General features: G+C 46.7%; 4 protein-coding genes across 6 annotated transcripts; all 4 read left to right on the forward strand.

The window, feature by feature from the left end:
- The first annotated feature begins 101 nt into the window (after window positions 1-101).
- Window positions 102-5585, forward strand: LOC147060132 (uncharacterized). Of its 2 annotated transcripts, XM_085906190.1 has the most exons (20): window positions 102-406; window positions 477-577; window positions 638-707; window positions 774-904; window positions 1208-1296; window positions 1360-1459; window positions 1562-1605; window positions 1706-1783; window positions 1849-2045; window positions 2118-2182; window positions 2256-2362; window positions 2530-2632; window positions 2691-2790; window positions 2899-2938; window positions 3017-3177; window positions 3871-3954; window positions 4016-4133; window positions 4305-4362; window positions 5034-5124; window positions 5214-5585. In XM_085906190.1, the coding sequence occupies exons 1-19, from the start codon at window positions 244-246 to the stop codon at window positions 5115-5117; spliced, it is 1893 nt and encodes a 630-aa protein (XP_085762316.1). In that variant the 5' UTR covers window positions 102-243; the 3' UTR covers window positions 5118-5124; window positions 5214-5585. The 2 variants fall into 2 exon arrangements, with proteins under 2 accessions (XP_085762316.1, XP_085762315.1); XM_085906189.1 differs by lacking the exon at window positions 4305-4362.
- Window positions 5586-5727: 142 nt separating this feature from the next.
- Window positions 5728-8367, forward strand: LOC147060133 (lecithin retinol acyltransferase-like). The gene is made up of 2 exons (XM_085906191.1): window positions 5728-7030; window positions 8030-8367. The coding sequence occupies exons 1-2, from the start codon at window positions 6431-6433 to the stop codon at window positions 8180-8182; spliced, it is 753 nt and encodes a 250-aa protein (XP_085762317.1). The 5' UTR covers window positions 5728-6430; the 3' UTR covers window positions 8183-8367.
- A 1972-nt stretch (window positions 8368-10339) lies between these two features.
- On the forward strand, window positions 10340-17072 carry npy2rl (neuropeptide Y receptor Y2, like). Of its 2 annotated transcripts, XM_085902038.1 has the most exons (9): window positions 10340-10489; window positions 11087-11167; window positions 12314-12352; window positions 13983-14419; window positions 14490-14622; window positions 15254-15419; window positions 15484-15637; window positions 15801-16389; window positions 16972-17072. In XM_085902038.1, exons 4-8 carry the CDS (start codon window positions 14309-14311, stop codon window positions 16368-16370), a joined length of 1134 nt encoding a protein of 377 aa, XP_085758164.1. In that variant the 5' UTR covers window positions 10340-10489; window positions 11087-11167; window positions 12314-12352; window positions 13983-14308; the 3' UTR covers window positions 16371-16389; window positions 16972-17072. The 2 variants fall into 2 exon arrangements, with proteins under 2 accessions (XP_085758164.1, XP_085758154.1); XM_085902028.1 differs by lacking the exon at window positions 16972-17072 and having other exon boundaries at window positions 15801-16709.
- fga (fibrinogen alpha chain) lies at window positions 16745-19868 on the forward strand. Its single transcript, XM_085902005.1, has 8 exons — window positions 16745-16904; window positions 16972-17076; window positions 17149-17332; window positions 17410-17555; window positions 17633-17731; window positions 17899-18048; window positions 18160-18721; window positions 19138-19868. The coding sequence occupies exons 1-8, from the start codon at window positions 16842-16844 to the stop codon at window positions 19773-19775; spliced, it is 1947 nt and encodes a 648-aa protein (XP_085758131.1). The 5' UTR covers window positions 16745-16841; the 3' UTR covers window positions 19776-19868.
- Window positions 19869-21989: the final 2121 nt, after the last annotated feature.

Here is a 21989-nt window from a genome sequence, read left to right on the forward strand (position 1 = left end):
ACTCGGATGCAGTGTGAAAGTGGAGATTTGTTTCTTTTGTTGGTTTCAAATTTTAGCTTGTCAGAAACAGTCACCTTTTTATTCTACCACAAGGGGGTGCCATCGTAATACATCAGAAAAAACGACAAAGAAGACAGACCGGAAGTGCCTCCATTCCCAATCCAGAGCACCTTGAACTAAGAAACTTTTCTTTATTTTATTGTTTTATATTTTTTATTTTGTTTCGTCTTCCACCTTTTGAGGATGTTTGCGTGTTTGCTGTGTCGTGTAAGAGCACCAAAGTGTGTCGGGCGCTCTTGTGTCGGCTCGTTCGCGAACACCAGACACTTAACGGACACCTGTATTGACAAGGGGCCAATCCGCATCGGCTGCGCCTCGGGGTTCTGGGGGGACACGGCCACCTCAGGTACAGCCCACCTACCGTGCTAATACAAACCTAGTACATATTCATCTTTATTTTGTATGCGTGTACACAGTACCTCAGCTGATCCATGGCGGTAAACTGGACTTTTTGGTATTTGATTACCTGAGTGAGATCACCATGTCGCTCCTAACAGCAGCCAAGGCAAAGGCACCTGTAAGTATGATATGATAGCATGTTAGAGTAGGACATTCAACTGATGCCATTGTCTTGTAGAATCTGGGTTACGCTCCAGACTTTGTCCATGCTGCCTTGGCGCCGTCCATTCACGAAATCCACAGAAAAGGTGAGTCTCCTGTTTGCATAGCAACCTGGATGAATCTCCACAGCAATCAATTTTGTCCCCTCGCAGGTGTGCGTGTGGTCAGTAACGCGGGTGGGGTGAACCCATTAGCCTGTGCCGCGGCCATACAAGACATGGTCAAGAAGGCCGGCCTGGACCTCAAGGTTGCAGTGGTGACGGGTGATGACCTCATGGACCACGTGAGGAACAGCGCTACTCACTGACCTCTTGCTAACTCGGTTACGTTTGACACTTTGGCTCGTTTTCTTTTGACAGACTTTTTGACTTGCTGTCATGTTGCCATATTGAATTGTTAGCTCACCAAGATTGACTTATTGACATGTTAATTCATTCACTATTTTGCTCAATAATTTTCACCTCACACACTCAGTGACTTGTGGCTCACTTTATCGTTGACTTTTTTTGACTCAATGTGACTAACTCGTTTCGCTGACTCAGTGTCACGCTTGTTCATTGGATTTTTTTCGACCGTGTCTCCACAGAGAAGCAGCCTCGCAGAGGTCAAGATGGCCGACGACGGCAGCAGCCGCGCTTTGCCAAAAACGCTGCACAGCATGAACGCCTACCTCGGGTATGTGAATGCTCACGTGCGCATCTTGTTCACCTGCATGCTAATATCTTGATGTGTGCACAGGGCAATGCCCATCCGCCGCTGCCTGGACCTTGGCGCTGACATCGTGGTAACAGGGCGTTGCGTGGACAGCGCCCTCGCTCTCGGCCCTCTCATGCACGCTGTACGTTTTCAAGTTTTGGGTTTTTAAAAAAAAAAAAAAAAAAATGTGGTTGCCCTAAAAACATGCCTTCACTTGTTGTGTTGATAATCTGCTCCTTCGCAGTTCGGATGGAGTAAAAGCGACTTGGACCTGTTGGCCGCCGGAAGGTGAGGAAACTGACTCGCCAACTCTTTGACTTACTGACTCATTGCCACTCATACATGCTGACTAGTTGACGTGTTGACCGCTACTTGTGATGTGGTTCAGTCTGGCAGGCCACCTGATCGAGTGTGGCGCCCAGAGCACTGGCGGGATCTTCACCGACTGGCACCGCGTCCCTGACTGGTGAGAACCTCGCCAGCCGCCGAGATGCCTGCTAAGCCCTGGTGAACTCCGATGACCTCTGGCAGGGACAACATCGGCTTCCCAGTGGTGGAATGTTCCGCTGACGGCTCCTTCGTTCTCTCCAAACCGCCGAAGACGGGCGGGCTGGTGGCGTTTGGCACGGTGGCCGAACAGCTGGTGTACGAGATTGGCGACCCACGGCGATACGTGTTGCCTGACGTCGTCTGCGACTTCAGCCGTGTGCTCATACAGGAAGTCCCCGGTATGTGTGCTATTTTGATGTCGATTCTTAATATTGACAGCGACGGCAACGATGTGTTTTGCGTGCGCGCAGGTATCGACGGCGGCGCCGTCAAAGTGAGCGGCGCTAAAGGTTTTGCTCCGTCACCTAACTACAAGGTGAGCCTTAATGAAATTGGCCCAGGAGGTGTGGCTACATTACAGACCTCAACATTTCCCGCTCCGTCCGCAGGTGTGCGCCACGTACATGGACGGCTTTCGCGCGACCGCCGTGTGTCCGCTCGGCGGGCCGAGAGCAGCGGAAAAAGCCCGCAAGACCGCAGAGAGCATCGTCAAAAGGTTTGTTCGTCGTCATGGAAACATTGGGAACGTTCACTGCTCACAAAATGTGGGGATATTCCGATTTCGGCTCAAATTAACGTCATATGTGAAGGTTATAGTACATCTTAGGTTCAGTCTTAAATTTCACCTGAGAGGCGCGTATTCCAAACTTGATGTTTGCGTAGGGCAAAGCGCATATTGAAGCATTTGCGTCTGGAGGACTTCTCAGCCGTCAACATCCAGGTTTTGGGAGCAGAGGACACATACGGCGCCAACGGCTCCAATAAGGTGAGACCTGCACCTTTCACCACAGGATGCCAAGGAGGCTAACCCACTGGCTTTGCAGGATGCCAGGGAGGCGGTCCTCTGGTTGGCTGTCCACCACAAAGACAAGAAGGCACTGGAGCTCTTCTCCAGAGAGATTGCCGCCGCCGGGACCGGCATGGGTACGATTGTCACTCTCACGCTGTCGCTTTTCAAGGTAGCATGTATTGTCTGTCCCTTTTAGTCACGTTTTCCCGTGTGTCCTGTGACGTTTGTCTCCTTGCTCGCAGCTCCCGGACTGTGCGGCATTGTGGGCGGGCGTCCCCGAGTGTGAGTACGAGCATGGCCACTTCTGTCGAATGAATTTTCGTCAGACAGTCATTCACCTCAATGTCGTCGTCTTCCAAGGTCGCCGGTCCTGAAGCCGCTTTTCTTCTTCCACCCCAAGTCGCAACTCCAGCTCGACATCCACGTAGATGGACAGTGGGTGGAGTCTCTCTCGGAGGCGGAGCCTGACGGGCCGGAGCCGGAAGCCCCTCTCGACTGTACGGAGGAAGCACCTGCCGCAGGTGAGCAGGGAGTGGCTTGCGGTTGCCATGGTGACCCCCAGAGGGCATGTATTGAGTGTAGAGTGCTTCTTAAACTTTTTACACCCAGTACCAACTCATAAATATGTAACTCTCCAAGGATGTCATGACCAAGATTCAAATAAAGCAACATGAAGTAACATTATGGATAATTTGAACATCTTAAATCCAGGAAAGAATATTTTATGTTCTTAAATATCTTGCGCGAAAAAAATGTAAACAAAAAAAAAATAAAGCAACATGAAGTAACATTATGGATAATTTGAACATCTTAAATCCAGGAAAGAATATTTTATGTTCTTAAATATCTTGCGCGAAATTTTTTTAAACAAAAACAAATGCTTTTCTTCCAACTACAAGTTAGCTGCACTAAAACTATATTTAACAGATTTTTTTTTTTAAATCTGAGCAGTTTAAACCAGTTTGAATCTGCAGTGCCCTTAATTTGACCAAATAAACTGTTCTTGAATAATGATTAAATTAATCTGAATAAATATTTGAAAACAAACTGGTTTCAAAAGTCAAATAGACCTGATTTGGACTTAACAAATGCACTGTACTGGATTAAAAAGGAACGTTTGATGTTGCCCAGTTTATTTCAGTGATCCTTTTTGTATCACTAGAGGGCGCAGCGTTCGGGCTCCCATTGTGATATATTGCCCGTTGATGTTGTAGCGCTTCCTAGCGGGCCGCACTGCTACCGGCTGGAGGAAGTGGCCTACGCTCGAAGCGGCGACAAAGGAGACTCTGCCAACATCGGTGAGCCTCGCTAACCGCTCGCACTTCTTCCCGCTAAGCTAACCGTTAGCTTCTGACGCAGGAGTGATCGCCCGCGACGCCCGCCTCTACCCCTACCTGAAGAAACACCTGACTGCCTCTGTGGTGGAGGAATACCTGGCCCACCTCTTCCCGCCGGGCCTGCACGGCGCCGTGACACGGTGAGTGGCTCGCGGGCGGGCCACGAGGACCAACCGCAATATTTTTTGCGAACCGCTGTGACTCGTCATGACTAAGCAGATGACTGCTTCAGGCTGTTCGTGTTCTGTTTCTAATTGGTCCCAAATGTTTTTCGCCGCCACCACCACCACATGGAATCTTGGCGCTGAAAGACTCCAGTGTTTGTCTTCACAGCAACGCCAAGATGGGACGACATGCAGCCAAAACTCTGTACTTGAGTAGAAGTACAGATACTGGTTTAAGACTTTATTTATTTGAGTGTAACTAGATGAAACTAAATGTATTTACTGTTTTTTGTTTGGCTGTATCTATTGAATGGCCATTGTGCTCCTCTTGGCCACTTGATGGTAGTATAATACAGATAGATATAGTCACAACTCTCAGCTCATCAGTACAGCACTAATATTAGTAGTTCTTTGTAGGTGATAAAGAATAATTTGGCTGCAAGTACACATGCTGCTGCAGTTTGTGTTCTGTCCGTTGCTTAAAGTTTTTTACCGCTGCCACATAAGTTCTAATTAGTGTTAGCTTGAGGCTACCACACAGAAAGATTACGCCTTTTTTTTTTTTTTTTTAAAGAAATGTTCCGTTTGTTGAGTGCTGCTTATCGTGATGCGAGTTGAGTTCACTGCCACACAACAGCATAAGTACGATAGTATTTGTAGTTCATCATTGCCAACACTGGTTACCCGTTTGCTATAGGCATGTGTTAGCGATTAGCCTGACGAAAGGCCATAAAAAACGCAATGAAATGTAACATGGCCACCGCAGGCACTTCATTAGTACGTGTTGAAGTCTCGTTAAAGTGGTGGAAACGCACAGTACGCATTTGTGTTGTCATGGTTACAAGTGCTTTTTTTTATGTGTGTGTGTGTGTGTAGGTACACTCTACCAGGGATCAATGGACTCAATTTTGTCCTGAAGAATTCACTCGGTGGGGGAGGGGTGGCGTCCCTGCGCAGTGACCCCCAGGTAAGACCCTCACGCACGCACACATTCACACACGCCCACATGGGGTGGCTGTCAATCAACATGGGTTTGTGTGTGTGGACCTCCTGCAGGGAAAAGCCTTGGCTCAGATGTTGCTGGACTTGAAACTCCGTGGACTTCCTGACCTCACGACCATGCTCGGTTAACACACACACACACACACACACACTGATGTGCACACATGGTTTTTAGCAGCAGAGGACTTGACTGTCAGCTTCGATCACATGACCTTACCGGACTTCATTGGAGTGGCGACCTCTCACCTCGCCCTGTGGAATGTCACTTCTTCCTTAATTGCAAACAGGCCTTCGGTCGTCACCACGACCGCTGCCAGTTTGGCCACCTTCACTCTCTGGGAAAACCATTGCGGAACAATTGCCACGCAGCCAAGCTTTCATTGAAAGTGCCTTCCTTCATTGGCAGGAATTAAAAGGTGTCGACAAGTCCCGCCCGTGTGTCTGGGAGACTGCCTTTTACGACCTTTAACCTCTCTGATGTTGTTTTTCGGCTTCTTGCGAAGTCTGGTGACAAGTTGGCTCGCTACTGCTAATGTAGCCCGTTAGCGTAGTGTGATGGCTACCGCACATCTGGCCAGCGTTACTGTCTCTCTCGCTCTCTCGTTCTCTCTCTCTCTCTCACTCACTCGCTCGCTCGCACGCACGCACACACACACACACACACACAAACACATGCTGTTTGTCAGTCAACATGTGGATTGTTGTCCCGTCAACACACCCAGGGGGTGGGGGCTTAATGATGTGTGTGTGCGTGTGTGCGTGTCTGCGTGTCTGCGTGTGTGCGTGCGTGCGTGCGTGCGTGCGTGCGTGCGTGCGAGAGAGAAGCAAAAGCGAGAAGCCATTTGGTGGTCTGGAAGCAGTGATGTCAGCTTCACTGCTAAACACTCACTTTATTTTCCTTCATGCTTTTTGTGTGTGTGCCTGGGAAGTTGCTGGAGAAAGAAAACAAAGTGCTCTTTCTTTAAGTGTGCCGTATGAGCCCCCCCTCCCTCATTTCCTTTCACATTTGCGTCCTGTGCTTCTATTGGCTGGCTGGATGGTGTGTGTCCTTGTGTGTCTGTTAAACCATCCAGGTGGTATTAAGTACCGCTGCTTTACATTAAGTTCCACATAGTAAAGCATACTTATAACTAGTCTCTTTACCGCCCCCTGTCGGAGGCGTGTTGGTCTAGCAGCGCCACTTCCCAATTTTTTGTGGTAAAATCAGAATTATTCACACCCCAAAAAAGTGGGTCGCTTGTCACGCCCATCTGGCCCCGCCCCTGGTGCCAATGTGCCCGGGCCCATTCGGAGCATCAGGCGCGTGGCGTCATGGTGGCCGCGCTCACCTTTTTGCCGGACAAAGTGCTCTTCTAATTCTTTACGTCATGCTGGACGCGCTGGCCTTTTTTCTGGACAAAGTGGTCTTCTTGGTGACGTGCGCGCACCCACCACCTCCGCCCCTTGAGCGTGGGCGCGCCTATCGGCGCGGCGACTTGCTGGAGGTGCCGCGCACGCTTTTCACGCACTTCGGTATCTACCTGGGCGACGGCCGCGTGGCGCACCTCATCCCGGACATCCTCCCCGCCGTCACGTCGGATGCGCGCCACCTCCGCCACAAGGTGACCAACACGCGCCTGCTGCTCGGCGTGCTAGCCAAGCGAGCGAGCGTGCGCGTGGATTCCGTGGAGGACTTCGCGTACGGCGCAAGCGTGAGGCTCAACACGCATGCCATGGAGCGCGCCGGCCGCGTTCCTCCCGACGCGGAGGACGCGGCGCGACGGGCCGAAAGTCTGCTCGGCAGCGTCCCCTACAGCCTGCTGTGGAACAACTGCGAGCATTTCGTCACGTGGTGCCGCTACGGAGCTGCGCGCAGCCTGCAGACGGAACAGGTAAGAAATGTCGCCGTTCAAAGGGGCGCCGGGCGGGGTACTACGTTTATAGTTTTGCCATGTCTGTTATAGTGTTTGATTGTTGGCATCCCAGAAAATTGGCAAAAATTATTGATCCGTTCTCTCAAGGTAGTTATTTCGCTTAAAACAGTGGATTTTGAATCTTTTACACCAAGCACCATCTAAAAGTACTTGGATTTTCGAATACTATAATAATTACATGTGTACATCTTTATATAGCCATGTTTCTCTCTCTCTTTCTCTCTCTCTCTCTTTCTCTCTCTTTCTCTCTCTGTCTCTCTCTCTCTTTCTCTCTTTTTCTCTCTCTCTCTTTCTCTCTCTTTCTCTCTCTCTCTCTCTCTCTTTCTCTTTCTCTCTCTCTCTCTCTCTCTCTCTCTGTAGGTTGTGTATAGAGTATTTATAGATATACTATATATATACTGTAGCTACGTGTGTATACCTTACGCAGTGTTCATCAAAAATAAGGCAATCCACAGTATTGTTTCGTGCGCCGTTTCATTTTTTTCCCCCCCCTGCAAATAAAAACAAACAAAAACAGCTACTTAGCAATTCAGTTAAAAAGTCTCATAAAATAGTTCAAAGTTGTACCTGAATAACTGCTTGAAAACGGTGTTATCTTTAAATTAATTACAAGGGAACTCAACCAAAACACTGCTGGTTAAAAAAAGAAATAATATCGCATACCACTAGAGGGAGCCCGTGTGCCACTACTTTGAAAATCACTGCTTCAAGCACGTTTGCTTTCTAGAAGCTCATATGTTAAAATGAGTCATCACTTCTGAGAGGTTGACTTTTTGAAAGGATAAAAGTGCTTGCCAGAAAAAAAATATGTTTTACAGAATTTTAGTGTTTCCTTTGGGCATTTAGTTATTTGGCTACTTAGGTTTTTGCTGTTGTTGTGTTTTTAATTCAGGAAATTTAGACGGTCGAATGCAAGATGATCATCAACAACTCTTTTGTTGTTTTGTTCTTTTTCAGTTCTGCCAGTGGTTGAAGTCTCAGATCCGAGATCAGCGGAACGTATTTGTGGCTGGTCTGCTGGGCCTCCTCTCCCTGGCTTGTTGGGGCGTGTCCTCCAGGACCACCCTGCCTGTCATCCTAATCCCCTTCACGTTGTGGATGGCCAGCTGAGTGAACATTTCAAACCACCTAACATCATTTTGTGAATTTTACTAAGTAATCTTTCTGTTTTCAGGAACCTGTCATGTTTTCAACTTTTGTAAATAAAGAATTCATTCGGAAAGACCTCGTACTGTTGGTCTTTATGTGAGAGCGTTTCAGTATGTTTTAGATTGTAGCCTATTACAAGATGTGTAAGAGAGCGCTTTAGTCTAGTGAGGCAAAATGAAGCTTCAAATTTGCTTCATGAACAAGTGGGTGTATTTTTCAGTCCTCTAGATGGCACTGTCTGTCCAACATTGCACTGAAAGCACTTTTTTTTTAAACCCCTGTATTTAAACTAACAGTGCCATCTAGAGGAGTGAAAAAAAAACTGCTTCATGAAGCAAATTTGAAGCTTCATTTTCCCATTACTAGTGAAAAACGACAAAAAAGTTTCAAGTGTGTGTTGAGGCAGATATTTTTCGGTACGTTTGAGTGAAAACATTTTCTGTCGTGTGTGTGTGAGAGCATTTCAGTTGTGTGAATCAAACATATTTGAGTATTTTGTGGGCGGGCATCCGTTCTGTGCAAATGGAAAAAAAAAGTCAGGGTGTGTGAGCGCAATTCAGTTATGCGTGAAGCAAAACGTTTTAGTAGTTTGTTTGTGTGTGCCTATGTAAGATTGATTTAGTATTGAACACACTTTCATTTGTCATGATTTTTTTTTTTGGGCTGGTGACGAAACTGCTCTTAGTAGTGTGGGAGCGTTTTAGTAGAGTGGTGGGTGTGTGTGTGTGTGTGTGTGTGTGTGTGTGTGTGTGTGTGTTGTGTGTGTGAGAGAGAGAGCACGAACAAAATGGAGAACTGCGCGTGACAGAGCATTTCAATCAGGGACGTGTGTGTGCATTGTGACCCCGTCGCCCCCTTGTAATGCTGCAGGTGTGTTCCTAGCAAACGAGTCTACTGAGGTGGGGGATGGACGGATGGTAATTGTTGTCATGGTTACCATGTATTGTTACCGACAATGTTCGTCATTGTTGCGCTGGGAGTTTATTTTCCGGCCCGGTGTCTCTCGGGATGCTCCCTTGTCCGGAATGTTCTTGACGATTCGACCTTGGAACCAGGTGTCATTTCCTCGGTTCCGGCTGTCAGCCTGACCTTTTGCCGTGAATGCCGTCATGCGATTGGTTGAAACCCCCCCCTCCCTCCCCATCTTGCCTTTTGTCTTGGGCTGTGCAAGCGTGTGGTCGTAATTTGCTCATTGTTGTCAGACAAGGACGGGCGGCTGCCAGTCAAAAGCGCATTTATGTGCAGCGCTGTGTGTAGTGGTTAGCGATTCTGGGTTCGAATCCCATTTGAATATTTTCTTTTCCGTACATTGTCCCGTGCTAGTCGTTTGTCTAACCAGTCCCCTCCAAAAGTATTGGAACGGCTGGGTTAATCCCTTTGTTTTCGTTGGATACTTAACAAAATATAAAAAATAAATGAAATAATTTGGATTCTTGATCAGAAGACAAATGAGACAAAAGTTCAGAATTCCATCTTTTTTTTTTTTATGGTCTTTACTTGTAGCATTGACTACACCAAGTCTGCGACATGACTTTACCAGACTGACATATTCCATATTCGAAATATTTTTCCTGGCCTGTCTTTTTTTTTTTCTTTGTTTTTGGGTTGTTTCTCCTTTCAATTCCCCCTTCGGGAGGTAACGTACATGCTCAACTGGGTTGAGATCGGAGAAAGAAACAAAAAGCGAAAGGCCCGCATTCAAATGAAGAAAGCGGTGAACTCCATATAATAATGTCAATTTAATAATGAGGTGGCATCAAAGAAAAGGGGCTGGGCCCAAATTCCATGATATAAAAGCACTCTTGCTTTGTCTGTGATATTCCTCTTTTGATTAGAACCCTAAATGTTTTGTGTACACAACCAAAATAAAGGAATTGATCTTCCCATTCCCATACTTGCATGTATGTGCCAAGAAAATGGCTGGATGGATGCCTTTCACACAAATTAACATCCTCGTCGTCCTCCCCCTTCTCGGCCTCCTTTGTGACTTTGCTCCCCGCCCCCAAGTTGCGTTCCCTTGGCGTCGGCTTTGACGCGGCACCACCTTGATGTGACGTCAGTTGTGACATCAGGAGCCAGCATGCGCTCCTTCACACACCTCCTCTGCGCCGTGTGGAAGAGGGGAAAGCATGTGTGCGGTGGTGGGGGGTGGGGGAGGATGGGACGATCTCGAGAGACCACCATAATAGTCTATTTTTATTTTTCTGCTGGCAACCGACCACGCCGGCGAGCTGCTGGGGTAACAACCATCTTGTTGCTAGTGCAAGGGTGGGTAAACTTTGTGTACATTTGTTATTTACAAAAAGACGGAGAAACCAGGGGATTTATGGATTATTTTTATTTATAAAATGTTTTAAATGGCAGATGTTTACACTTGTTTGTTCTAATAATGTTACTTTATTTACAAAAAAAGGGCCTTGATGAATTACATAATGAGATAAATGAATTTGAAATACGTTGCAATTTAGAAAAGAAAATTTTGCTGAAAAAAAAAAAAAAAGTGAAAAAAATCAAAGTAATATATTACTTAATTTAAGATGAATGATCTGATATTTTGATTGGATTGTTTGACCTCAACAATTTTCTTGTGGCTGAAAAAGCAAAGCGTGAAGAGTCTCTGTCGCAGAGATATGGAGCCTCAAAATCTATAAGAACACCTAGCGCTCACAGTTTTTCCATAAAAGTGCATCAAGCAATCGCCAGATGTTCCGGCCTGAGTCTTGACTGTATTTCTTTTTTTTTTTTTTAATGCGACTCCAGTTTATTCATGTCTAACCAGATCGCTCGGTCTATATTCTGTTTTCATTCTGTAATCTGAGTTGGATTGGAATTTTCAAAGCATAATAATGTACTTTCTTATTACAGTAAGCGTCTGTCCCACTAGGAGGCGATGGAGCGCTCGGCTGCTGCTTCTTCATTTCTGATCTGACTGCCAACATCAAACAGGTGTGTTTAAATGTCAAACAAGAATGTTAGATAAGATGAGGCAAAACTTTAAACTTCTCCTCTCGTTTGACTGCATCGGTAAACAGAGCTCTTCCATCTAGGCCAAACTTTTATCTCGACCCTGCGCTGTGCCCTTTTATGGTCACGCCACAAATTTTGCCCACCATTTTTCTTCCGAGAATTGCATACTTAAAAATCGAAGGACGTAAGGGGCCACTTTTACAATCTTACGATTTATTAAACACTAATTCTTATCAATTTAATGGTGTCATCTTAATTAGGCCGCAACCAATGTGGATATTTTTTTTCAGCCGATTCAGATATTTGGCAGAATACAATTCCGCTATCCGATTAATTAAAAAAAAGTAGGCTAATGAGTATAAGAACTCCCTCATGAATTAAACACACAACTGTTGTCCCATAATTAGTTTTTTTTACCGCGTATAATTATACAACAGACAAAAATTATAGACTGAATATTTAAATGTCATCATTTTGTGTTTAAAAATGTATAGAATATAAAAACAGTAATATGTAATGATTAAATGGGACATCCAATTAATTGGTTGGGCCCCTAATCTTGAAATATCGCGATGCACTTTGATCTTCACTAAGCAGCTTTTCTCGGCCGTGTAGCATCAGCGCAGCTAGCTTCTTTGTGGGTGGAATATTCCTTTGGGATGTTCGGCCGAGGAGAAAGTGGATCCACTTTCGCCCCAGTGCTTCCATTTGCTTGAATTTTCTATTTGTTTCTTGTCCATTCATCCATTCATTTTGTCACACTTTTTTTTTTTACCACTGAGATCTCAGCGTCCAAATTCATCCATTTTGTATTTTTCATTGATTGATTAATTGATTTTAATCATTGGGTGTGATTTTGTATTGTCATGGCAATGCATTGTGCCACCTCCTGTCTGCTCACTTTGATTTGCTCTTCCTCCTCCATCATCTTCCTCCTCTCACTCACAAACACGCCCCGCCTCCACAATGTGACGCTCCCCTGCCTCGCTTGCGTCTTTTTCTTCTTTGCCGCCTCCTCGCACTCGCGCAGTGATGCAACGTGCTCCTCTTCTGTGACAAGGCATTGGATGATTTGGAAAAGTAAACAACAACGTCTTTCTTCTTTTTATGTGTTTGTCCGGACAGCCAAGGACTTTTAGAGGCCGGACCACGGAGACGCCACCGGTCAGTGTGACAGTTTTTTTTAATATATATGTAGAATAATATTCATATAAATAAGTGTCACTTTTATTTTGGGGGATGATGTCAGAGGCTTGTCATTTCTCAGAGAAACACGTTTGCGATAACGTGAATTTTTGACATAAATTATGTAAATGTAAGCAAATACACTATTATTGAAGTCATTATTCACTGCCAGACATTTTTTTCAGCATTTTGAAAATTTGGGGGTTGAAAAAAATCAAAAAAGTTGTGCCTTTTTCTTTTCTTTTATAATCAGCTATAGAAAAAAGGCAGGTTGCACAACATTTGTCCCAATGGACTCCCAAAATGATACATTAATATTATCTAACATTGATTGTGCTTCTGTCAAGTTATTTCCAAGCTTGGAATTTATAGTATCCCAACATCCTTTACCCAACGGCTGTAAATGAGTTCATGAAAAAAAGTACCTATATAATTATAAAAGTAAAACTAAAACCAAAAAAAAATCCATTCATCATAATATGTCACTAATGTGAGACTACTGTATACCTATTTTTGCACATATTATGTAATTAGCCCTGATGCCACACCGCCGTCAGCCTGCCCAGCTCCATACAGCCATTATGGATGGCTACATACGTCGTTTACCACCATCAGTGTCAATGTGTGAACGCATGAATAAAAGAGCCAGAAAAATACAAATATACAATGTATGAACATAATTCAGTATTATGATTTATTTATTTATTTATTTCTATTTTTTCTTTTTTTTTTTTAAATGTTTTTTTCTTAATTAGCCCAGAATGTCACAATGACGCACTGGTTTGCACGTCCGCCTCTCAATGTGGAGGTTGTGATTTTGATTCCAGCTCCTGGAGTTTGTTCTCTTCTGTCCTGCGTGGGTTTTCTTTGGGTTCTCCAGTTTCCTCCCACATTCCAAAAAAACATGCACGGTAGCCCGATTGATGGCTTCAAATTGTCCGTAGGTGTGGTTGTGAGTTTCAATGTTTGTTCGTCTTTGTGTGCTTTTGCGACTGGCTGGAAACCAGGAGTGAGGAGAAGCGGTTCAGAAGATGAATGAATGAATGAATGAATGAATGAATGAATGAATGAATGAATGAATGAATGAAATTAGCCCTTATTAAAACGCTGACTTGTTCAGAGTTGATCGTATCAGCCATCAAGTCAGCAAATTTTCTTTGCAAAGTGATCAATACAATCAATATTCACAAGTGACGTCAGCACTTATACAGTATGTATAATTCTCCACCAGACGTATTGGACTTCTACGGTGTTGCCACGTCGGGAGGCCTCAAATGTCATTTCCCGATGCCGTCATTTATCTCGTCGTGACAACATTAGCATTTGGCTGCGGCGTCCCTCAGGGCAGCATGCCCGGCCCCTCCCTATTGGTTTGTTTGTGGTAAAAAAGCTGAACAGACACCTCCATCCAGGTGATGTCCGCTCCTCTCGCTACATCGGCTCCTCCAGATGAGAGTGAGCCAAAAATAGCGTCGGCGGGAAACGTGTTGATGAATAAATCAGTGTCCGCTCATGCTTCGCTAACTGCCACGCACTCCGTTACTCTTGATCCCAAACGTTACAGTCGACTTAAATTCTTCAAATGTTTCTGTCCTTTTTCCTTCTGCAGGCAAACGTGGGATGGCCCTGCCAAGCCGACAAGAAGGACAGGACGTTTAATGTGTGCAAGCATACAAAGTGTGTGAGTTCACAAACTACATGTTTGCCTTCGGAGTTCCCATCCGCGACATGTGAGAGCGGACGGACGAGAAATGATTGAGCATCTTCAGTTGGTCGTTAGACTTTTGGGCGAGGACATGGGCCCGGAACTGGACATACGAGATACATAATTGGACGTCGGACCCATGCGATTGGATCAAAGTGTGTAAATCGCTAAGCGTGCATTTTTGTCGACTGAGAGTCGCTCTTAAACGTGTGTGTGATTGGACATACGACATGGACTGCCTTGACGTCAGTCAGGAGAACCCACCCACGCCCGAGGCTGAGAACCTCAGCTTCGAAGACGAGACCTTGCTGGAAGACCCCATCCGACTGCCCGGCGTGCAGGTGAGTGGCAGGTTAAACCCCGAAGCAAATGCCCGTCGGCTAACTCCCGCGTGTGTGTCGCTCCTGGCAGGTGGTATTGATTGTGGCCTACACCGCCATCATCCTGCTGGGCCTTGTGGGTAATTCGCTGGTCATCTACGTCATCTACCGCTTCAAGACACTGCGCACCGTCACCAACTTCTTCATCGCCAACTTGGCTGTCGGTATGTTTGTGTAGAGGTAGTTATGTTAGGGTCATGTGATGGGGTCAGCGTTATAAATAATTTTGTTCATAACTAATATTATTTTTTAAATGGATAATAATTAAAATTACAATATTTTTATTGTTTGAAATTTATACATGACAGTTAATTTTCAATTTTTTTGAAAAAAAACTTTTTGGGTTTTATTTCATTAACATTTTTTTTCTCAATTTTTGTTTTAATTTTGTTAGTTTTTATTTTTTCTGTTATTTTTTTAAATTAATGATTAATAATTAAATTAATAATGATCAAAATTAATATTTTTTATTGTTAGTTTGAGATTATAAATGACAGTTAACTTTCACTTTTTTTTTTAAAAGCATTTTGTTTTCATTTTGTACGTTTTTGTTAACTATTAACCGGATGAGGTCCATGTGGAAAAATATTTACAATTTTTAAATATCTATATATTTTTTTTAAAGAAAAACAACTTTATCCAAGGAGTAAGTCAGATATTTCAGCTTTTAACTGGCCCAAAGTGAAGGTAGCGAGGAGTAATTTGTTTAATGTCTTGTTTTTCAATAAGCCCCCGAGCTACAAAGCCCAGTTTAAATGTTGCGTGTTTGTTAAATGCCACTTCCTGCCCCCTCAGCCGACCTGCTGGTGAACGCTCTGTGTCTCCCGTTCACGTTGGTCTACACGCTCCAAGGTGAGTGGCACTTTGGCGCCGCCCTCTGCTTCCTGGTACCCTTCGCCCAAGGCCTCGCCGTCCACGTCTCCACTCTGACCCTCAACGTCATCGCCCTGGACCGCCACAGGTCAGCTGGCAAGAGAGCGCATCTCGGTGAGCCGAGGTTTGACAGGATGTTGTCGTTGTTACAGATGTATCATTCACCATCTGGAAACCAGGATGCGTAAAGTCACTTGCTTCTGGGTCATCGCAGTCACGTGGTTGCTCAGCGCCGCGCTCGCCAGCCCCCTCGCCATCTTCCGAGAGTACGGATTGTTCGCCGTGACGCCGGGACACAGCATCAAGGTTGAGGGCGCCGTCTGTATATCACTGAGATAGGGACTTTACTCGAGATTAGGTGAAAATGTCAAGTTTAAGACCTGATAATTGCTTGAGACTTGAAGATTAAACTTAAAATTTGCTCTTTTGAACAAAAAAAAAAACAATCATTGCCGCCTTTGACTTGCAGGTGTGCACAGAGAAGTGGCCCGGGTCCAACACGGACGGGACGGTTTACAGCGTCTCCATGCTGGTGCTGCAATACTTCCTCCCGCTCTCCATCATCTCCTTCGCCTACGCCCGCATCTGGTTCAAGCTGCGACGTCACGTCAGCCCAGCAGAGGGCAGGGCCGACGGAGCTTCGGCAGGTTCCGAGCGCCACCGCCGCCACCGTAAAGCCACCAAAATGCTGGTGACCATGGTGGTGGTGTTCGCCGTCAGTTGGCTCCCTTACCACGCCTTCCAGCTGGCCACCGACATCGACAGCAGCGTGCTGGACATGCCGCACTTCCGCCTGCTCTACACCCTTTTCCACGTGGTGGCCATGTGCTCCACCTTTGCCAACCCGCTGCTCTACGGATGGATGAACCGCAACTACCGCGCCGCCTTCCTCGCCGCTTTCAAGCTCAGGGATAGAGGCTGTCGGCGCAGAGGCCAAGACGCCATCCATCAGGTGGGCGCCGAGGACGGAGGGAGGACCAAGATAGCGGAGGGGAGACAGGAAGTTGCGTCCGCCTGCCTCAAAGCTACTGACGTGTGAACGTGATATTTCTTTATGGGTAAGAAAAAAACAGCTGACTTTGGGGAAAGCGCTCGCCATTTTTAAAGTGACGTCTTTCCGTTCTCTGATTGGCTGGTCAGAGCAAAACACACATGAATAGATGTAATAATCAGCACTTTGTGAGTATAAGATGTCTTTCAATTTTATGTTTTGTCACGTTTTCATATAAATATTGATTGGAAACAAATGGTTTCGCCTCCGTTCATATTTTTATTTGATATCAATGTTTTCTAAAATTGCAACATGACAGTCTCAGGAACCAAACGTAACTTTTTACCGTACGAGCGTACACATGATGGGAAAAGCGCGAGTCCTTGTTTGTGTACAAAGTGCAGCCGCACAAAAGGTCGTCGCCCCCTCGACGGTTTGCTCAACCTGGTTTGAGTCACAAGTGTCGGGGGGGAGGCTTCAAAACCAGCCAGCTCCGGGATTTTCGGAACATTCGACGAAATGCAACGACCGAGTTTGTTGCTCTGCCTCGCCCTCTGCCTCGTGTACGCCGCCGCCTCACTGGTGAGACGAAAACTTTGCTGTGCTTGAATATTAAGGGACGGATATTAATCACCAAAAAATTCCTCAGGCGAGCGTGGTTGACCCCAGGGGAGCACGACCCGTGGTGCCCAACACCCGATCGGAGAAATGCGCCACCGAGAAGGAGTGGCCGTTCTGCACCGACGACGACTGGGTAATGTTAATTTTTCGGCAAATTTAGCAAGTACCAAGAGTGTGAGTATTTTTTTTCCACCTCTGCTGCCAGGGTCACAAGTGCCCATCAGGCTGCAGGATCCAAGGTTTGATGGACCACCAAGATCACAGCCTTCTGAAAAAAATCGAGAAGATCCGCAACGTGCTGGAGCAGAACCAAATCGGGCAACGCTCGGCCGATCAGGTGACCAAGCAAACGTACGACTTCCTGAAGGAGAAGCTCATCCTGAACTCCGGTCGGTCCTCGCACACCTTCTGAAACCCCGCCCGTCTTTCGAATCGTTACGTGACGTGTTCCGTGTGCCTCTCGCAGGTCAAGACGACCGCTACTACAACTTGGCGCAAAACCTTCGCCAGAGGATCTCTGATATGAAGATGAAGATCGATCGACAGCTGCGGGTTCTGGCGGCCCTCCGTGACCGGGTGACGGATCAGGTGGCAGACATGCAGAAGCTGGAGGTAAGCCTTGTTTCACCACGTCGAGTGGAGAAATCAGAAGCAAGTTCCTAAGGGTCCTTTCCCCTCTCTACCTTTAGGTGGACATTGACATCAAGTTGCGTTCCTGCAAAGGTTCCTGCGAGAAGTACTCTGAGCACAAGGTGGACTACGACGCCTACGTGACTCTGGACAAACAGGTTCGCCGTTTTCTCAATCTGGCATATGTTCTCAAATATTTCGTATCAGGGAGAATTTTTTCGAAAGGCTCCTTCATTACGCTAAATTCTTTATCCTCTGCAAAGAGTGACTAATATGAATGAGTACAGTGTTTCCGTATCATTCTGAATTCTATTGGCCTTTTCAGATAAATCAGCTCCAGTCCCAGCAGCTGCAGCGCATCCATACTGTGCAACAGCTGGAAGTGATGCAGAGCAGGCCGCTGGACCAAGCTGCCTGGACCACCGTCTACAAGTCCAAGACAGGAGGACAGCAGCCGCAAGATGTCTTCCAGGAGGTGAGGGCGCCTCACGGCGCAGGGAACATTCTTTCAAATATAGTCTGCCAAATGATGACCTTATCTTCACTCCCATGTGGACCTCATCTTCTCTTGTTCTCCACTGATCAGGTGAAATCATTCCAGTTGACGCTTCAGACCGAAGGTTCCAGCTTCTCCCCCGCAACCATCTCCAAAGTTCCAGGTATTTCCACCTCTTCATCAACCTCCTCCACGCACTCTAAGTCCATCACTGAGGTCTCAGGAGGCAACACCAAAGGCTTCTTTGACGGCGGCAACTTTGGAGATGCCGTTGTCAATGTGGACACGACTGATTGCGTGATAGTCACCAAGCAGACTACCACGGTGATGACGGCGGACGGCCCCGTGGAAAAGGTAGAGGAGACCAGGGAGAGCGATCCCAACTGTCAGGGGGTCTCCGGCACCAAGGGTGGGCTGGATTCCCTTTTCCCCGGCGTGAGTCACGTCTCCTCCAACATCAAGAACGTTCACGTGAGCGGCGTCAAAGGAAGCCACTCGGACATTAAAGCCGGCTTCCCTGAACCCTTTACGGAGGTGGGCTTCGACCTGGGAAAGTTCTTTAACGACAACAAGGAAGACGACATTCCCGCCGTGCACGCTCGCAGCGTACAGAGCGCGCACGTCGTACGCCAGAGCGATTACACGGGAAAAGGTACCGCGACCTCCGACCTGGAGTGACGGCGGCTTCTGCTAGCTTCGGCCTTAGCGTCGTTAGCCCCAGCCCCAGTTTACACTACTCGCAGAAAGTTAGGAAGAGAATAACTCCACTCAACTTTCAAATTTCAGATGTGCCTTAAGTATGCGATGGCAGGTGAACTGAATTTGAGCTCTAAAATATCCAACCGTTGAAGCTTCCTCCACCTTTTCGTGTTCTCTAACGAGGAGCTCAATGGCAAATTTTAGAGTTCAAATTAAGTTCAAGATTTCCAATTTGTATTCATCCTGAAATTCCACCCCAAAATAGAATATCCCTAACTTTTTCCGAGTAGTGAAACAAAAATCTGATTTTTAGCTTTAGCATCCGTGTTGAACTTTCTGGAATTTGAAGAACCGAATAATGTGTTGCAGATTGCGTGGATATCTTTCACAAGCACAGCCGCGGGGAAACGAGCGGCTTGTTTAACATCAAAGCCTCGGTTACTGCCGACCTCGTATCGGCGTACTGCCTTCAGGAGGGGTTGTTGGCCGGCTGGTTGTTAGTCCAGCAAAGAGAGAACCAGAACGGCTTGCTCAACTTCAACCGAACTTGGGCCGAGTACCGCGACGGTTTCGGACGTGTGGACGCGCAGGGGAGGGGCGAGATGTGGCTGGGAAATCAGAACCTCCACTTGTTAACCAAGCAGGGTGAAACCCTGCTGAGGGTGGAAATGGAGGACGGGCAGGGGGGCGCAACCACCGCAGAATACGTCATTAGAGTGGGTCCCGAGGAGGAGGGGTACCCTTTACACGTCTCGGGCTACAGCGGCACCGCGGGGGACTCCCTCGCCACGGTCGACACGACGTCCTCCGTCTCCCACAGCGGGAGGAAGTTCACCACTTGGGACCGTGATAATGACACGGGAGACGAAAACTGCGCCGCCACACACGGCGGGGGCTGGTGGTACCACAACTGCCAGTCGGCCAACCTTAACGATGGCGACGGAGCGGTGTGGGCCGGTCGCCGCATGAAGAGAGTGCAAATGTTTGTGCGACCTGCGTCTTTGTGACCTTCTGTATTGACATTTGGTTCTATTGACTTTCCACCCCTTGTGTCCAGAATGTTCAGCGCTGAACTCAATAAAGAATCGATGTTCACTTCATTTGATCTGTGCGTGTGTTTTAGTGGGATCCAGTTCTCGGGCCTTCAATGGTGAAAGTTTTTTCGGGGAGAACCTAAAATGCTCTTGAAGCTTCGGAGGTTTCCTTAATATTTTGAATGCACATTCTGCGGTTTCCTCACCGGTGAAGTCCACTCATAAGCTACTTCCAAAAAAAATAACGACCAACTTAATTTTTTTTGAACGAGCAAATCCAGCTGGTTCAATAGGTTTTGCAAAATTCCGTTTTTTTGTTTTTTAATCTCTCAAGACGTCCACTTTTCCGTCCTTTCCGTGGCTCTTTCGCTCGTCGTATCCCGGCTGCAACCTCTGAGAACATTTGAAGCCTGGAGTTTATGATGTCATCAAGAGGTTGCAACAGAGGTAAAGAGAGACTGGAAGAGTCACAGAAAGTTATAGAAGTAGACAAGACTTCAAAAAAAATTCAACAGTGACCATCCAGTAGGTCAGGAAATGAAAGTTCACTCGGAGATGATAGTTCATTTTGAGTTGACTCTACCTATGCTTGGTAGCTGCGTCAACAGGGAGTTGCGTATTTCATTCTTGTGTTGGGCAAACCAATCTGTTAGTGTGTGTTTGTGCCCAAGTTTGATCCAAAATCAAACAAACATGGCGTCCTTGGACCCTCCGTGTCCCCGTGTGCTCGCTAACCACATATTTGCTCTACGCCCACAGCATGTGCAAGGCCTCATATCCAACATGGCCACCAGCAGCCCGGCCTCTACCCCCATGAACGACGCTGCCCCGCCCGGTCGGACGTGCCGTCGTGTTCCCATGGCGACTGGGTGAGAACAGCAAACGTGTCTCGTAGGTCTGAAAGCCAATAGGATAACGCCTAAGCGTTCGCATAGTAAACAAATCGTTATGTGTCATTTGACTGAGAAAATGGGAAATAGCTTGAATGAATATTTTAGCCTTCTTCTCTACCAGCCGGTCAGGAAGTGTCCATCTGGCTGCCGCCTGCATGCTGTCCTCTTGCAGGCGGAAATGGAAACGGACAGGAAGCTGGACGGGTTCTGCAAGAATGCCGAGACGTTGGAGAATACGCTCGAAGAGTTCATGGCGAAGGTCGTGAACGTCTACCGTCATCATCGGAAGGCCCTGGTCTTCCAACATGGTAAAAACCTTTCAATTGTTTCACGTAATTGTTCTGCAATTACTTCTCATAGCACTACTTTTATTTAAATTAAATTCCTTGACTTTCTTCATCACCAGAATGCCATGAAATGCTCCCAAAGCACTACTTTTGTCTAAATAAAGCTCGTCGGCCTCACTTCAACATGGTTTCCTTGGCACCAAAATGACATAAGCTGTCACCAATGCACTACTTTTACTTGTATCAACTTATTTTCCCAACACAATGAAGTGATGCAATATCATCAAAGCATAACTTTTTTTTCTCAATGAAGATCTCAACTTACTTGCAGCATAACTCCTTAGCAGTATTGGTATTTAGGCACGTTTGTTGTCAATTAATCACTGTAATGTGTCCTTTGCAGTGTCCGAGCTGAAATTCGTGCAAGACTCTGCTGAGCTGGCGAAGAACTTGACATTGCTGCGGCAACGATCTTGGCGGCTGCAGCAGCGGATGGAGGAGCTGAATGAGCGTATCCAACGGCAGGTGGAAGAACTGTGGAGGGCTGAGGTGAGGCACCAAAAGGTCTGGGAGGTGACCTTCTGGTGACTCGGCAACTAATTAACCGTTGCCAACTAGTGCGGTTCCACATTCATTCTTAAATTTAGTCCTAAAAATCTTTGCATCCATGCTCGCCAGGTGGACGTGGACATGAAGCTGCGAGCATGTAGGGGCTCCTGCAGGACGGCGTTGCCATTCAACATCGACCACGATGCTTATCGGACACTTCGGGGCGATGGAGCTCAATATGACCGTCGGAGAAGGAAGCAGGCTTCACCCCCAAGAGATATCCCACAAATCAAACTGCGGCCTGTGCTTGTGGGCCCGCCTCCATCCAAAGGGTACAAGCAGATCCCAATCGTGCGGAGCGAACTGCTTACCCAGTTTGAGGACATTGGACAAAATCAGCTCTTTGTGGAAAAGTCTGAAAATGACAAACCCCAAGAATCCTAGCACTTCCCTAACAA

Source organism: Syngnathus leptorhynchus, chromosome 2 (genome assembly GCF_054491065.1).
Source record: "Syngnathus leptorhynchus isolate UIUO chromosome 2, UIUO_Slep, whole genome shotgun sequence".
NCBI classification, from domain to species: domain Eukaryota; kingdom Metazoa; phylum Chordata; class Actinopteri; order Syngnathiformes; family Syngnathidae; genus Syngnathus; species Syngnathus leptorhynchus.

What these genes read in the sequence shown, in the direction of transcription:
- LOC147060132 (XM_085906189.1), top strand. Translation starts at nt 244, where the DNA reads ATGTTTGCGTGTTTGCTGTGTCGTGTAAGAGCACCAAAGTGTGTCGGG. An exon ending in CAGCCAAGGCAAAGGCACCT is followed by an intron (nt 578 to 637) that starts GTAAGTATGATA and finishes ATTGTCTTGTAG; the next exon opens with AATCTGGGTTACGCTCCAGA. An exon ending in AGGAGACTCTGCCAACATCG is followed by an intron (nt 3,955 to 4,015) that starts GTGAGCCTCGCT and finishes CTTCTGACGCAG; the next exon opens with GAGTGATCGCCCGCGACGCC.
- LOC147060133 (XM_085906191.1), top strand. Translation starts at nt 6,431, where the DNA reads ATGTGCCCGGGCCCATTCGGAGCATCAGGCGCGTGGCGTCATGGTGGC. An exon ending in GCAGCCTGCAGACGGAACAG is followed by an intron (nt 7,031 to 8,029) that starts GTAAGAAATGTC and finishes GTTCTTTTTCAG; the next exon opens with TTCTGCCAGTGGTTGAAGTC.
- fga (XM_085902005.1), top strand. Translation starts at nt 16,842, where the DNA reads ATGCAACGACCGAGTTTGTTGCTCTGCCTCGCCCTCTGCCTCGTGTAC. An exon ending in TGTACGCCGCCGCCTCACTG is followed by an intron (nt 16,905 to 16,971) that starts GTGAGACGAAAA and finishes AAAATTCCTCAG; the next exon opens with GCGAGCGTGGTTGACCCCAG. An exon ending in GAAGCTCATCCTGAACTCCG is followed by an intron (nt 17,333 to 17,409) that starts GTCGGTCCTCGC and finishes TGCCTCTCGCAG; the next exon opens with GTCAAGACGACCGCTACTAC.
- npy2rl (XM_085902038.1), top strand. Translation starts at nt 14,309, where the DNA reads ATGGACTGCCTTGACGTCAGTCAGGAGAACCCACCCACGCCCGAGGCT. An exon ending in CATCGCCAACTTGGCTGTCG is followed by an intron (nt 14,623 to 15,253) that starts GTATGTTTGTGT and finishes CTGCCCCCTCAG; the next exon opens with CCGACCTGCTGGTGAACGCT. An exon ending in CGCCGGGACACAGCATCAAG is followed by an intron (nt 15,638 to 15,800) that starts GTTGAGGGCGCC and finishes TTTGACTTGCAG; the next exon opens with GTGTGCACAGAGAAGTGGCC.